Here is a 13,382-nt window from a genome sequence, read left to right on the forward strand (position 1 = left end):
GTAAGCTCTAAATAAAATGAAGTCAAATGAAGCGCCATTTCCTTATTCAATGTGATTTATTTACTGCCGTCTTCTTCTATCTTATGTTCTTTAATTTCTTCCCTCGTTCAATCATACATCACATAATCAACACTTGCATTCTCAGGAATGCTTTCAACGCATAACGCGAAACCGATGCTACAATGTATGTATACATATAATAATGCATAATAGAATCTCGTTTATGTGCTCCTTCTTTATACGAACAAATTAATGTTCTACCTCATATATACGAACTTATAATTGAACCTTTATTATCTGAACTGCTGTCGAGCATATTTTTAGTTATACCGTTATACCAGCACGTAGTTTTATATACATAAGTACATAATTCAATTGCGAACTACTGCTGTATATACAATAATACATATCAAAATTCGTAAATTATAAAATATAATAATCATAGTGGTAATAATATCTCAGAAATGGTACTAATTTTATAAAGAAAAAGACATTTTCTAACTTTTTTAATAATATGTTTATTATTTATTGCATTGAAATAAAGTGTTTTATATTATTTTTCAAGTTTTTAATAAAACAGAAGAGGGTGTATCGATTCACTTCAAAATTTGAATATTTTCTAAAACCGCAAATTTTTGTAAGTTTTCTTGCTTGGATATCGTTCTTGATATTTTCTTCTACATGAACAAAATTGTCTCGGTGTAAAGTTTCGCAAAAACCACAACTATTTCTCTAACTTTTTATCGATATATAAATAAAATTTTGCAGCATACTGAAGGGAGAATTACATGAATAAATTGAATGTTATTTTGCTTTTTAAGTGCAGAGCTGATAATTGTAACATGCATTTAATGAAAAACTAGTGTCTAGTATTTTTTAGATAGGAAGTACTCCTGACACTGTAAACGCGCCACAAATTGCAAGGCGTTTGAAATTATTCAAACTTCATCTTTTGAGGTCTCTATATTTCGTAAAAATTTTAAAATTTCAAGCGGAATTTATTACATTGAAATATGTACAACAAAAACACCATATTAGCATACGTCTGTTTTATACTTGGAAAATGAGTATTTTGACCAGCTTTTCAACGAAAAGGACAACTGTGTGACGTTTCCTGACCCTTGCAATTTTTCTGTTGCAGCTATGCGCTTGCGGAATTTTGGGTGCGGGCCTCTGGCTCCGACTGGCGTACTCCGGCTACATGACCCTGATGCCGTATTACAGTTTCGCGTCAGCTGATTCTCTACTGTTAGCCGCTGGTAGCGTGACCTTCGTGATCGCCTTCTTCGGATGCTGCGGTGCCTGGTTTCAATCTAGATGCATGCTGATCACGGTTCGTAGCGTTGGGTTCCCTTCCGTTCTGTGACAGGTTCACCTTCACGCTGGGTTTAGGTTCGCCGGTGTCGATGATAATTGCGATTATTGCACCTGGATTCTCGAGAAATTAAAGAAACGTCGCGTCGTGTTCTTATTTCGGAATAGCTTCATGGTTGACATATTGTTATGAGTTACAAACAATTAAAGTTCGAGAAAATCGCAGTTCTGTACGGATTTCAACCAGAGACAGGTAATTTTTACGTCTTCTAGTGGCCGTAGTTCTTGATAAAATTCTCATTATGCTTGTAAGTTACCGAGCTCTGCAAAACGCATTTATTAAATTTTCGTTCCAGGCGGGAGACTTTTATTTTTTCTGTCATTCCGAGTAATAGCAAAATTAAGAAGACGTATGTTAGTTATTGTACAGTAAACTAGTTTTTCTAATATCATCAAAAAATTCAAATCATTTAGTCGAGTTTTGAAAAGGTTATTGCATTTTAAAAAGTATTCGAAGAATTTTCGTCAGGGGTTGTAGTTCTTTTGGGACAAAATCTGTAATTATAGAAACATTTCGTTTTGTTTGGGTGGATATTGACTTGATCTAAAATATTTTAAAGTCGTTGCAAATTGCTGGAATTAATTGTCGTGCATGCTTTCTAACTTAACATTTTTCGACGCCATCTGCAATTGGTTTCGTAATGACAATTCTTTATCTTGAGGATCTAAATAGTTTTAGAGAGACTTGTACGAGAATTTCTTAGGATCTTCAAAAGATCCTAGATTTTAGAGAAATGCTGTGCCTGTAATAAGTAACTGTAAAGTTGCGTATACACAGAAATATATATCTTTTTTTTTCTTACTCTGATATAGTATTTCGGATTGGTGATGCTGATGTTCCTGGCTGAGTTCATGCTGGGTACTCTAGCCTTCACCTTCAGGGCTCACCTAGCCCATAATTTGAAGCAGGAGCTTCTCTTCGGGATCGAGAAGCACTACAACCACACTAAGGAGCCAGGATCCATTCCGTATGTTTGGGCCCGCATACAGACGGAGGTAACTAGCAATTGTAGATTCATTTACCTATTACTTATCGATAAACTGCAGATTTTTATGCGAAACAAAACTTGTTTGCATTCAAAATTGTACAAACTGCACAACTATACAATTGTACAGTTTTGGGAAAAAATTGTTAAAATTATTTTAGTTGGCGCGATCGATCTTTTAATTGCGACCAATTCATATACTGCCTTTTACATAAATTAATTACCAGGCATTGAATAGCTAAATATATTTGAAATGCTGGGTTAAAGTGAAGTTAGATTCTACTAACCAATTGTTAGAAAATAATATAGGAATACTTTTAAATCTTTCTGTAATGTTATTACACAATCTTACTACTAAATGAACTGTACACATTTAACATCCAGATTAATACAATTAAATTAATACCATCTGGTCTTCGTGAAATTTAACGCAAAAATCGACCGAAACGTTGAATTTCGATCGCTAACAAGTTTTAAGTAATTAAAAGTTTAATCCTTGAAATTTTACTCTGTACTTTTGTGCAATTAGCATATCATGGTTTCAAGGTTTCTGCCAGGCACCTATTTAAAAGGTGCTTATTAAGCGAACTGCAATAGAGTATTGATTGGATGTAAAAATACATAGGCGGCTTGATGACAGTATTGCGTTACATCCTGAATAATGTGGTCATGATTGGGAATGGCGGTAAACGAAAGCACACGCGACAATAAATTACAAATACATAGCCGGCATTAAATCGAGATGCTTGCGTAATTGGAGGAACTGTGCATTCACTCGATCTCCGGCTGCACAAGTGCATTTAATCCGGCGAACGACATACTGCAACATGAATCAATCTACGATCGCCACTCATTGCTTCCTTGCACTATGTTTCCAATATTTCCTTCATGAACTACTTGGGATAATATTTTATTGCATTCTCAAATTGAAATATTAATTTTTATATTTAATCGGATAATTTGGTTAGTTTTATAAAATATAAAACTAAACATTGTTTTACTATTACTTAAATTGTCTGTCTGTCTAGCTAAATAAAATCAAATATTGCTTTCTCATTATTTAAATTGTGTCCGTCTCTCTAGCTAAATAAAATAAAATATTGCTTTCTTATTATTTAAATTTTGTCTTCGTTTGTAGCTAAATATGATAAAATATTGTTTTACACGTGCGTTACGTTACGAACATTGAAACACGTGTGGTTATTTGTATTGATGTTTCACTTTTTCTCTGCATGATTTCCGAAAAGATGGTTAGGAAGCAAAATGAAATATTAAAATGCTAATGGTGAAATGTAATGTATAAAATACTGAAAATGTACAACAGTTCAACAGATCAAGGTCAAAGTTATTATTGCATTTACGCTGACAAGAATATTTTCCATAACCAGTAACGGGTGCATAATAATGCAAACAACTTGGTTTTTTTAACGAAATAGTTTCAGTGCTAACGGAAATTGTTATTCATCTACAGACATCAAAAACTTGTTCGTACGACTTTTGATACTTTTTGCAATGGGATTTTTTATTCTCTGTAGCTCATTGCAATGTTAATCAACTTCGACGAAATCTTTGGTATATTTTTCACTTGAACCTTCACTATCCTTTTTACTTTATCCTACATTATATATTTCATTGTCATCCTTCACTATATCTTTCATAATACTGATTAATTATCATTTCTTCCAAAATCGTTTGCTCGTCACCTAGCAAACTAATTCACTTTGCTTCTCGAAGAATCTCAATTGTTCGATCCAATATCAAGAAAATAATAGTGTAACTTGCAACTATTGCAACTTAGTATATCCATAAATGCAATATATTCAGGATAAAATCCACTCTAAATGGTTAAGAGCTCAACTTTGATCGGCCTGGTATGCAAATGAATCGTGGTCACATGATTGGTGGCACAACGATGCAGCCAAGTCCACAATATCTTGCATAGAAGGTAGCTAACTCTCCAACACCTCTTCCAGTTCCAGTGTTGCGGCGTGCAGGATTACACGGACTGGTTCCAGATCGACGCATGGCCAAAGGAAAACCGTGTTCCCGACTCCTGTTGCATACAGCCAAAACGATACTGCGGTCGTGCTGACTCGAATGGTCTGAACAAGGAGCTCTGGCACAAGAAGGGCTGTGTGTCTGCTATTCAAATGTGGCTGGTGACCAGGCTCCACGTGGTCGGTACCGTTGGTTTGGTAGTCGCGTTCCTCCAGCTGTTCGGCCAGGTGGCCAGTATGATCCTCTTCTGCACAGTTAGGCACAAGAGGTCTTCCCACACGTACAAGAGCTACGACACTACGAACACCTAGAATTTTCGATGGATCTTAGACGAAACCGGCGTCTAAGGTCCATTCGGATAGGCTATTCGGAACGATCACGATCTTCTTTTTCGCCGTTCGAAGAAGGTTCTGATCGTACCATCCTCGCGAGATCTGGACCCTTGTAAAGTCTCTCTGTTTCCTTGACGAGATTCTTCCTCGGTTGGAGAATCGGGTTGTCCTTTGGGCAGGGCTGCCTTGTTCGGAAGTTTTGGGTATGAAGGTCCGTCGAGGTCTTTAAAACTGTTTTTAGATTGTCGTATCTTAAGGGTGAAATAGGAGACTGTCTTTGATATTTATATTACCTTTATGGTCCTTCAGGAAGAAGCAAACAACTGTAAGATTGATTAGAAATCAAGCTGATCCATAGAGGTCATTACGATTGGCTTTCTTCTTCGAATGTCCTTCATGATTCTCCAGAACGTAACAAACGATTGAATTCAAGATTGGTCGGGAACTAAGAACTTTTATAGAGGTCATTAGGTTTATCTTTCTTGGATATATGTCTGTTGTGATAATTTAGGATGACTCAAAGAATTGTCTTACGGATTGGTTAGGAACTAAAAAGACTTGTAGGAATCGTTTAGATTATTTTGTATGTTTGTTTCTCCGTTATGATATTTGAGAGAAAGAAGAAACAAAGAATTGAATACAAGATTAGATAGAACCTAGCAAAATCTGTAGAGCTTTGTTAGATCTACTGCAGACACTAGTTGCTTCCTTGTAGTTCTCCTGATCTAGTATTGATGAAGTATTGAATGAAAGATTGTCTAAAAACTATGACGATCTCTAGGAATCATTAGTATTATTTCTATTGCTTGTTTCTCTAAGACTTAGGAAATTGTATAGAGTTCATTTCGTTTATCCAATATCAAGGAGAAGTTTGGATATAATCTAAAAAAGTGTCTAGGTTCTTCGAAAATTTTGCGACCTGAAAAAATCCAATGAGGCTGTCCAGACTGTAGCTATTATTTATGGTTGAAAAACTTTGAGAAAACGAAGATCCTTGTCTCTTCCTTGTCAGAGCGAAACAAGACAAGAATGCCAGCTTTCCTAAAAATTGTAGCATCCAAGAATATCGAAAAAGACGTTTGAACTGATGTCTGTTTACGAGTAGGAGCATGTCTGCGTAGAAGTGTCTCAGAAGACCCAAGTGCGACCCTGCCGTTAGGGACATTCGATTGAACAACCGGTGAACAAGACGATCGTTGTCTCGGTCCTCGACGCAGTGGACCCTGGCAACGCAGACTATCAACCAGGAAGCGGGTTGAAATGATCGACGAGTGCAGCTCGAGCGATACGCGAGCCGGCCCATTAGTCCGACGGCTCGTTAGCTTTGATAAATGATGATTCCTCCTCGGCTGCTCGAGGAACACTGACTCCTTGGAATAGTAATCACCGCGGCTACCTTTCTCTGCGGAGAAAAAGGGACGCGAGGCGGAAGTGAAAAAAGCGCTATTGAAATTGTTCTCGTATCGTAGGATGCGGTCTTTTATGTTATCATTGCATGTTTTATTTACTGCGTTACGTTACCGGGACTGCGAACGTTTGTGCGAATTTCTAGGAAATTTGTCAGTCCTTGTACGGTCATCAGGATAAAGACTAATCCACTGCCTCTTTTTAGATTCTGCGCAATCTTTGTTTTCTTTCTGTTTATGTTGCAAGATGTGATTCTTAATTGAATACGGATGATTCTCGAATAATACAGTTAATTGGTTACGTGTTATTCAAGATCGTGTCATATTATAAGAATTCATACGAATGAGATGATCCTGATTCTCAAAGAATAATTTTTCTCGGAATTGTTAAAAAGGAGGCTTTGGAAACAGTGCAATTAATTGTTAAGAAGGGAACTTTAAAAAGAGTGCAATTGAGGCATCGTATTATTCGAAGGTCCGTACAATTATTGATCGCGTACAAATTTTCATCTAATCCAAGTATCGTATTATTCAAGGTTCATATTGCAGTATTCAGGTTTCGCAGTATTCAACCCACTTAAAAGAACTGATAATTAAAGTAGAATTCGTCAATTCAACGTGCGATACGATCTCCTATATTACCATATTCCTGGAAAGCGAACAGAAGTTAAAAGTTTAGAAAAAAGTTGTTCTCTTCAGGAAACACTTTGACATTGTAAAAGTGCAATAGAAGCGGCAGGAGCAGAGCATGAACATTCGCAGTCTTTCTATCAAGCACTGCGTATACCAAAATTGCTTTCCGACCGGCCCGGCGTGTAACGTTCATTTTTCTAGCGAGTGTTCCCGATTCGTTAGTACGTCTGGCCGTGTGAACGTGAAGTATGTTTATCGAGCAAGTATGTCTATCGTTTTAGGATCGAGTTGACGCAACCGTGGGACCGACAGTCGTCGAGAATGTCATTCGCCAAGCTTTAAAAGATCACGGACGCGTCGATCGTTTTCTAGCGTATTTATTTGATCCTGTACACCATCGTACTGTAGTTGGTAATTTAGCAGCACGTGTCGCCTATTGTAATATTTCTCTAATAAAAACCGCGGTACCGAGCACCGTTTGATAGAAGCTGCTGACTATTAAAGCGAATATAGTCGCGACGAGGAACAGTTTACGAAGTCATCGAAGTGCAAAGTGACGTAAAGCTCGTGACGTTGTACGTATATTGATCGAATAATAAATAATATATTTATGCGACTGTCGCAAGGGTTTCATTCACCAAATTCGTAAGAATTCTTCAAGCGCGGATAGAATGCATCGAGTTAGTTTTTATGGAAAACAAACGATTTATTAAAGAAACAAAGAAATTGTAACAATCTGCTTGATTAAGGCGTTGAGTATCATTCGAGTCCCACTAAACGAGCTCCGACGTGGTTCAGGACTTCCGTTAAACTTCGGGAAGTCTTCCTGACAGCCGTTTTAGGTAGCTGAGAAGAAGAGATTTAAGAGATTAACATAAGGGGAGTTTAATTAATCGTTGGTCGATCATGTGCTATCGAGAAGAGCACAGCTAGCTATTTTAATATTTACATTATTACGTTATACAGAGTAGGCTAAAATTCGTAGTACAACCGTGCAGAGGATGATTCTACATGAAAAAATAAGAAACAAATTTGTTATAACATTTTTTTATCCGGGACTCCGTTTTCGAGAAAATTGACTTTAAAGTTTGTTCATCTTCGTAAAGGATTTAGTTGTCGTCTATTCTATCACAGTTGCCTTCGTCCCAGATAGTGTTTACAAAATATTAATTGTTGCGAACTATTTGAGCCGTTTATCATGAAAGTGGCATAAGTCTCTTTGTTTTTAAGTCGATATATTTAAGGGTTTGCGTTTTAACACGTTTAAAAATATGGATGCTAACTTTCGAGAAGATTTACTTGTATTTGTTATCTCAGGATACTGATATTTTTCTCAGTATAAATAGTTTCGTATAAACATTAAAAAATCACCACTTTTCATTACGGTAAAGTGACTTATGCCATTTTCAAAATAAACGGCTCATTTAGTACTGTCTGTTGCTCAGAAGAAGTCAACTGAGAAAAGTACAGGACCGATTTCCATCAATCCACCCTCGCAGAAGTAGAGTAAACGCGTCTCCCTTATTGGCAGAAATAATCTCTTCCTATTGCTTCCAAATTAACCGCCATACTGAATTTCCAGGAAACAAGGGACTCGACTTCGGCCGATTAAAAACGAACAACGCCTCCTGGCTTCCGTCACGTCTCGCTTCCCCGTGGACGCTATTTTCAGCTAGGAACACGTCGGACACGTGTTCCTGTCCTTTGTGTGTGTGTGTGTGTGTGTGTGTGTGTGTGTGTGTGTGTGTGTGTGTGTGTGTGTGTGTGTGTGTGTACATATTATTTACGCGACTACGGGCACGCGTGACACGCGATGGGTGTCAGGAGGCGCAGAACAATCGAGATAAAGTGAAACAGACGCAGCAATTACAAGATGCAAGAGCGTTGACTTATCCCTAAAGCATTAACTTCAGATTTTTCTGATGAACACATGATTACTTGTAATTACTAATTTCTAATTAGCATCTTGAATAACTTTCCATCGTATTGTACAGCAAACGTGCTGTATACTATACACATATTTTTTATATTTATGTTGTAATATACGACCTTTTTAAACAGTTATCATACACGTCTTAGATATGCATTCAATATTTATGAAATTAATAAGTGAAAATAATCATGTTTTGCTCATACAGTATTGTTCTCATGTTCGCAGGCCTGCAATGTATTCTTCGAGTATAGGAATTTTACGCATATCTTACGCCTACGTTAACGTACGACGTTAAGAACCTAAATGTAATATCGGGAAACGATTAAATAATGCACTACGCATAAATTAAATGACGCAAGGGACAAGGGGCAAGGGGGATCGGACATCCGCTTATTGGCTAATTTACGCGCTGAACAAGAAACGTGATTAGGTGGAACGGACGACCAATCCCTATTGCTCCTCGCGTCGATTAGCTGTGGGTCTTCTCATTTACGAATAAAAATGGATTTCGAGAGGAATACCGCTCTTGTGCCCCTCTGCCGAAACAATGGACTTCTTCTATATAAAGGACAATAAACGGAATGATTCCATCGTTCTTAATGTTTGTGAATACTATTTTGGACGAAGACACCTGCGGTAGAAGAATAAACGACAACTAAATTCTTTACAAAGATGAACAAACTATAAGTCGATCTTCTAGAAAACGGAGCCTCGAATAAAAAATGTTATATCAAATTTGTTTCTTATTTTTTCATATTAGAATCACCCTTTGCTCGGTTGTATTATGAATTTCGGTCCACCTTGTATATAATTTCATTTCAGCAAAACCTCTAGAACGCAATCACCCTTCTAAACACAAAAATATTATACGTGTTATCAGTTACCAATATTTTTAAATTTATTAAAACTAAAAATCTTTAAATATTTGGATTTTTAAATAAATGACTTAGGTCACTTTCAAAATAAATGGTCCATTTAATTGCAGAGAAAAAGGAAGGAAGTACTCACCTCGATTACAGAGTTCACAAAGTTGCTAAACCCTTCTAGACCATTGACCAGTGCTCTACCGATTCCGATAAACCTGTCACCAGTATTGCCATATTTCTCGTGTTCCTTGATATTATCGACCAACGCTTTGGGTCTGAAAATGGCTTCCAACATTCCCATAAACGGCTTGGTGATTGGTCTTTCGAGAATAGCTTGCCCACCGTCAGTATACAAAGTCACAGTGTCTGGCGAGTTCGATTTAGTCTCGACCACTGGAGGATTCGTGATCGAATTCAGAGATCTTCGAGTATCGTTCAAAGCGTTCGATTTGGTAGCGAGTATAGTCGTCAACTGATTTTGCGACTCGCTGACTAATGTCTGATCGGACAAGAGAGATGCTACGTTGTAATACGATTCGAGAATCGTTCGGTAATGTTATAAATTTTATTATTTTAAACTGTTAGAGCTGAGATTCATTCCCAGCATGACTTTTTAGACACAGTTTATTAGTCATTAAGTAGAGACAGTTATGTTAAATAAAAATATACAAAAAAATAGAACATAATTTAAAAAACAATATTAAGATTCTTTAAGGGTTTCTACGATTTGTTGTTCACTCCAAGGGATTTTAAGGTCCTCAGAAGAGATTCCTCCAGAAAACCATGGGATCTCTTGGAGAACTTTTTTGAGGGGATTATGGAGTTCCTAGGGGACTCTACGGTTCATTTTAGTTTCATCAAATTCATGAATTTGCGCAAGAAGCTCTGTCATTGCTAGAAATACTTGGGATCTGCTTAGTTAGACCTTAAACTTTAGGCTGCCTGAAGTCCTTCAAAGGCTTACAAGACGGTGCTGTAAATTCTTGTTGCAGCTGCGTGTTATAATGTTGCGTTAGTATCACAGAATGTATGTTTTATGCAAATATTTCGATCGTTTCGGGTGAACGGCCGTGCCGGTACACTTGGTTTTTCGAGCGTACAGGTAAACCGATCCCAGCGTTAATATGCAACAGGTTTAATTTTTATTCTGCATTGCCACATGCACTGGTAAAAAGGATCAGCCTTGTAACAGATTATTATGAAACACGGTCGGAGGGTCGTTCAGCACGTCCAATGGACTTCTGATTTCTTTTCATAATTAATTAGTCGGTCGAAGCAGAAAGAAGTGTTAGATAAAAAAAAAAACGTGTGTCGGTTTAGTGCGCCAATTACCTCCGCCCGATCGAATAGGATGTTTCTCGCCAACGTGAGTGAATTGACAAACCTTCCCGCGCCGATTCGTATCGCATCGGCTGCACGACCTAACCACTCCTACAAAAACCGAAATGTAATTCTCACGCGAGCCAATTTCGTTATGAATCCAATGTTTCCGATGGTCCTCTTCCTACTCAATCTTTTTTCCCTTCGATTCAATTTGTTTGCAGCTTTTAAACTTGGATTCCTAAGGAAACTCTAGGACTTCTGCTACCAAACATGATCACTAGACTGCGGATTTTATGCATTCGTGATAAGAATGAATGGATGAAATACGAATCTTAGAAGGATTTCAGAATATAGTAAAACTTCGATTATCCGGCCCCATAGTGTTTGAATCCTCAATTATTTAAACATGTTTCACACATCTAAACAACTCATTCTGAGGCGCCTGATACGTAAAACGATTTACAGTACATAAGTCAATGACGTTTAAGTCAGGCACTGTAATTAAATAAACTAGGCTTTCAGCCGATCTTTCATGTTATTCTACTTAGCTTAAATAATTGAGGTTTTGGTGTATTGTTATACTATTTTCAACTTATTAAAATTATTAAAAGAAGAAACCTTTTGTTCATTTTGTTCATTTCCCTTTGGTGGATTTTGCTTTGATCTCTGTTTCTTACAATGGAGTGAACAATGCATATTATTTTTCTCAAAGGATCCACAATCTAGTAATCATCTGCTACACAGATGTCGAAAGTCACTCACTCGTCCTTGATCCAGTTGCGACGTCGCCTTAGAAGGACTATCCGTGGTCGTTGTTACATCACGGGTATTCAACGAAAATTTGGTAGGTTGCCTCGCGGGTGAACCGATCGATAGATCGAAACAGCAGAACAAGATGACCGCGCTTATCCTTAAAATGTACCTCACTCTCCTTGTATTCTTCATTTTATCGATCCCCGTGTTCAAACTTCTTGCTACCAATTGAAATTCAGACATTCTTTGTAAACAATTGTTTTGTTATCAGTCATAATTTATTTTAAATTGTGACAGTCACTACTGTTACATTTGTGCATGTATTTGCGAGGGAGATTGAATTACTTCTGTACTGTGACAGTCACGATTCCATTTTTAAACTATGTGTTTGCAAAAAAACACTGACTCACCTTTTTTTGAATGGTTTTATCACAGCACTGACAGCGTGCAAATGAAAATGCGAAGATGCTTTACGTTTCGCAGTCAATTCACGACTAACAGATTTCATTCTGCCCCGCTACAATCTCGCCAAGCGAACTTACGACACGCTGTTACTTTCTCTTTCGATTTACTTCTCGATGTTAGTAATACCACGCATGAGACCGGCGAGACTCGCTTCGATAGTTACGTGCTTCCTCGGAAGTCCGTTCGCGATCGCAAATGTCATGAATTATTAGGAAACAGTTCCGTGAATTTGTCCGGCAAAAGTAGATTTTAGTTTTGGAAAATTCGCTCTTGAGAAACAACCAAAACGCACGACTTTTCACTTTCAAGTTGCCGTGCCGGTTCCGCTATCGCTACGTGTGATAAGTTCGGTGCTTACGGTCATTAATTTATTTCTCGATATTATGGGCCGTTGCATCATTAATGTGTGAATATTTCAAGCATTCTTTCAATGGTATAACCAACGATTTCATGGTTTGGAGTAACATCGTGTATTTGATTTGAATCTATATGAGGATATATGGAAATAGTCGCAAGGGGCTGTAAAAGTTTACGCAATTTGTTGTAGATTCCTTGCGGTATACGTGGGCTAGTTATTTAATTAACTTTCGTGAACGCACGTGTTCCTGCGCATGTCGTGAATACATAAAGGTCCTCGATCTAATGATTGCGGCGAACTGCAGAATTTTATAGAAATTCACGCTTTCCTAAAGATGTTTAAGTTGAATGAAAATCAAATTTTGACTCTTTTAAGTGATAAAACTTTGAATACGTGACGGACAAAACGAAAGTGTGAAAAAATAATTTCGCAGTTAATGATAAGCAATAATAATCGTACACAATTAAAATGTAGTACATTACCTTATATCGTCTGTTTTTATCTTTATAGCCCATAATTGTCCAAAGTGCTTTTTACCTATTAAAGCAGGTGTCCATCTGCGAGTTTCTCGCGCGAGTTGCTATAGCGAGCGCTCGCAAGTTCTGTATCCATTTGAGAACAGCTTCGGCAGCTTTTATTTTCAGGAGCTACGAAAACTCTCGCCACAGATGACTACTGGGGAGAATTCTCTTAGAACCGTAGCCATTTGCGAATCGTTTCATGGCCATTTTCTCTGTTCGTCGCGTTGATTTCGAACTAGGAAACGCCGGCGAACGATACACACTGATGTACGCAGATTTTGATGAAACTTCGTTAAAGAAGTCATTTTTACATTTACAGTAAATTCTCCCTAATTGTCCCTCAATTAGTAAACAAGAATGGACAATTTAGGAAGATGAGATACGATTATTAGATCCTCGCGGCTCGTTTTAATAGTTGTTGACAATTGGTGGCT

At 37.5% G+C, this 13,382-nt stretch overlaps 2 protein-coding genes across 5 annotated transcripts in view; one reads left to right on the forward strand and one right to left on the reverse strand.

Annotated features, from left to right (window-relative positions):
- Tsp5D (Tetraspanin 5D) overlaps nucleotides 1-7,349 on the forward strand; it is a 33,169-nt gene extending 25,820 nt beyond the window's left edge. For both annotated transcript variants that reach the window (XM_033481466.2, XM_033481477.2), the window contains exons 3-5: nucleotides 1,142-1,333; nucleotides 2,188-2,370; nucleotides 4,334-7,349. In XM_033481466.2, coding sequence (XP_033337357.1) covers nucleotides 1,142-1,333; nucleotides 2,188-2,370; nucleotides 4,334-4,669 — 711 coding nt within the window. In that variant the 3' untranslated portion in view covers nucleotides 4,670-7,349. The remainder of the gene's footprint in view (nucleotides 1-1,141; nucleotides 1,334-2,187; nucleotides 2,371-4,333) is intronic.
- A 61-nt stretch (nucleotides 7,350-7,410) lies between these two features.
- LOC117226794 (uncharacterized) lies at nucleotides 7,411-12,635 on the reverse strand. Of its 3 annotated transcripts, XM_033481494.2 has the most exons (5): nucleotides 12,015-12,635; nucleotides 11,614-11,825; nucleotides 10,861-10,959; nucleotides 9,671-10,027; nucleotides 7,411-7,575 (listed from the first exon to the last, which is right to left on the reverse strand). In XM_033481494.2, the coding sequence occupies exons 2-5, from the start codon at nucleotides 11,794-11,796 to the stop codon at nucleotides 7,489-7,491; spliced, it is 726 nt and encodes a 241-aa protein (XP_033337385.2). In that variant the 5' UTR covers nucleotides 11,797-11,825; nucleotides 12,015-12,635; the 3' UTR covers nucleotides 7,411-7,488. The 3 variants fall into 3 exon arrangements, with proteins under 3 accessions (XP_033337385.2, XP_076375666.1, XP_076375667.1); XM_076519551.1 differs by having other exon boundaries at nucleotides 11,614-12,635; XM_076519552.1 differs by lacking the exon at nucleotides 10,861-10,959 and having other exon boundaries at nucleotides 11,614-12,635.
- Nucleotides 12,636-13,382: the final 747 nt, after the last annotated feature.

Source organism: Megalopta genalis, chromosome 3 (genome assembly GCF_051020955.1).
Source record: "Megalopta genalis isolate 19385.01 chromosome 3, iyMegGena1_principal, whole genome shotgun sequence".
Lineage (NCBI taxonomy): Eukaryota > Metazoa > Arthropoda > Insecta > Hymenoptera > Halictidae > Megalopta > Megalopta genalis.

Coding starts and splice junctions, on each gene's coding strand:
- LOC117226794 (XM_076519551.1), bottom strand. CDS start 11,847: ATGTCTGAATTTCAATTGGTAGCAAGAAGTTTGAACACGGGGATCGAT. Junction 10,960..11,613: donor CGCAACTGGATCAAGGACGA/GTGAGTGACTTT, acceptor CGGTTTTTGTAG/GAGTGGTTAGGTCGTGCAGC. Junction 7,576..9,670: donor TTGTGAACTCTGTAATCGAG/GTGAGTACTTCC, acceptor TCTTCTTCTCAG/CTACCTAAAACGGCTGTCAG.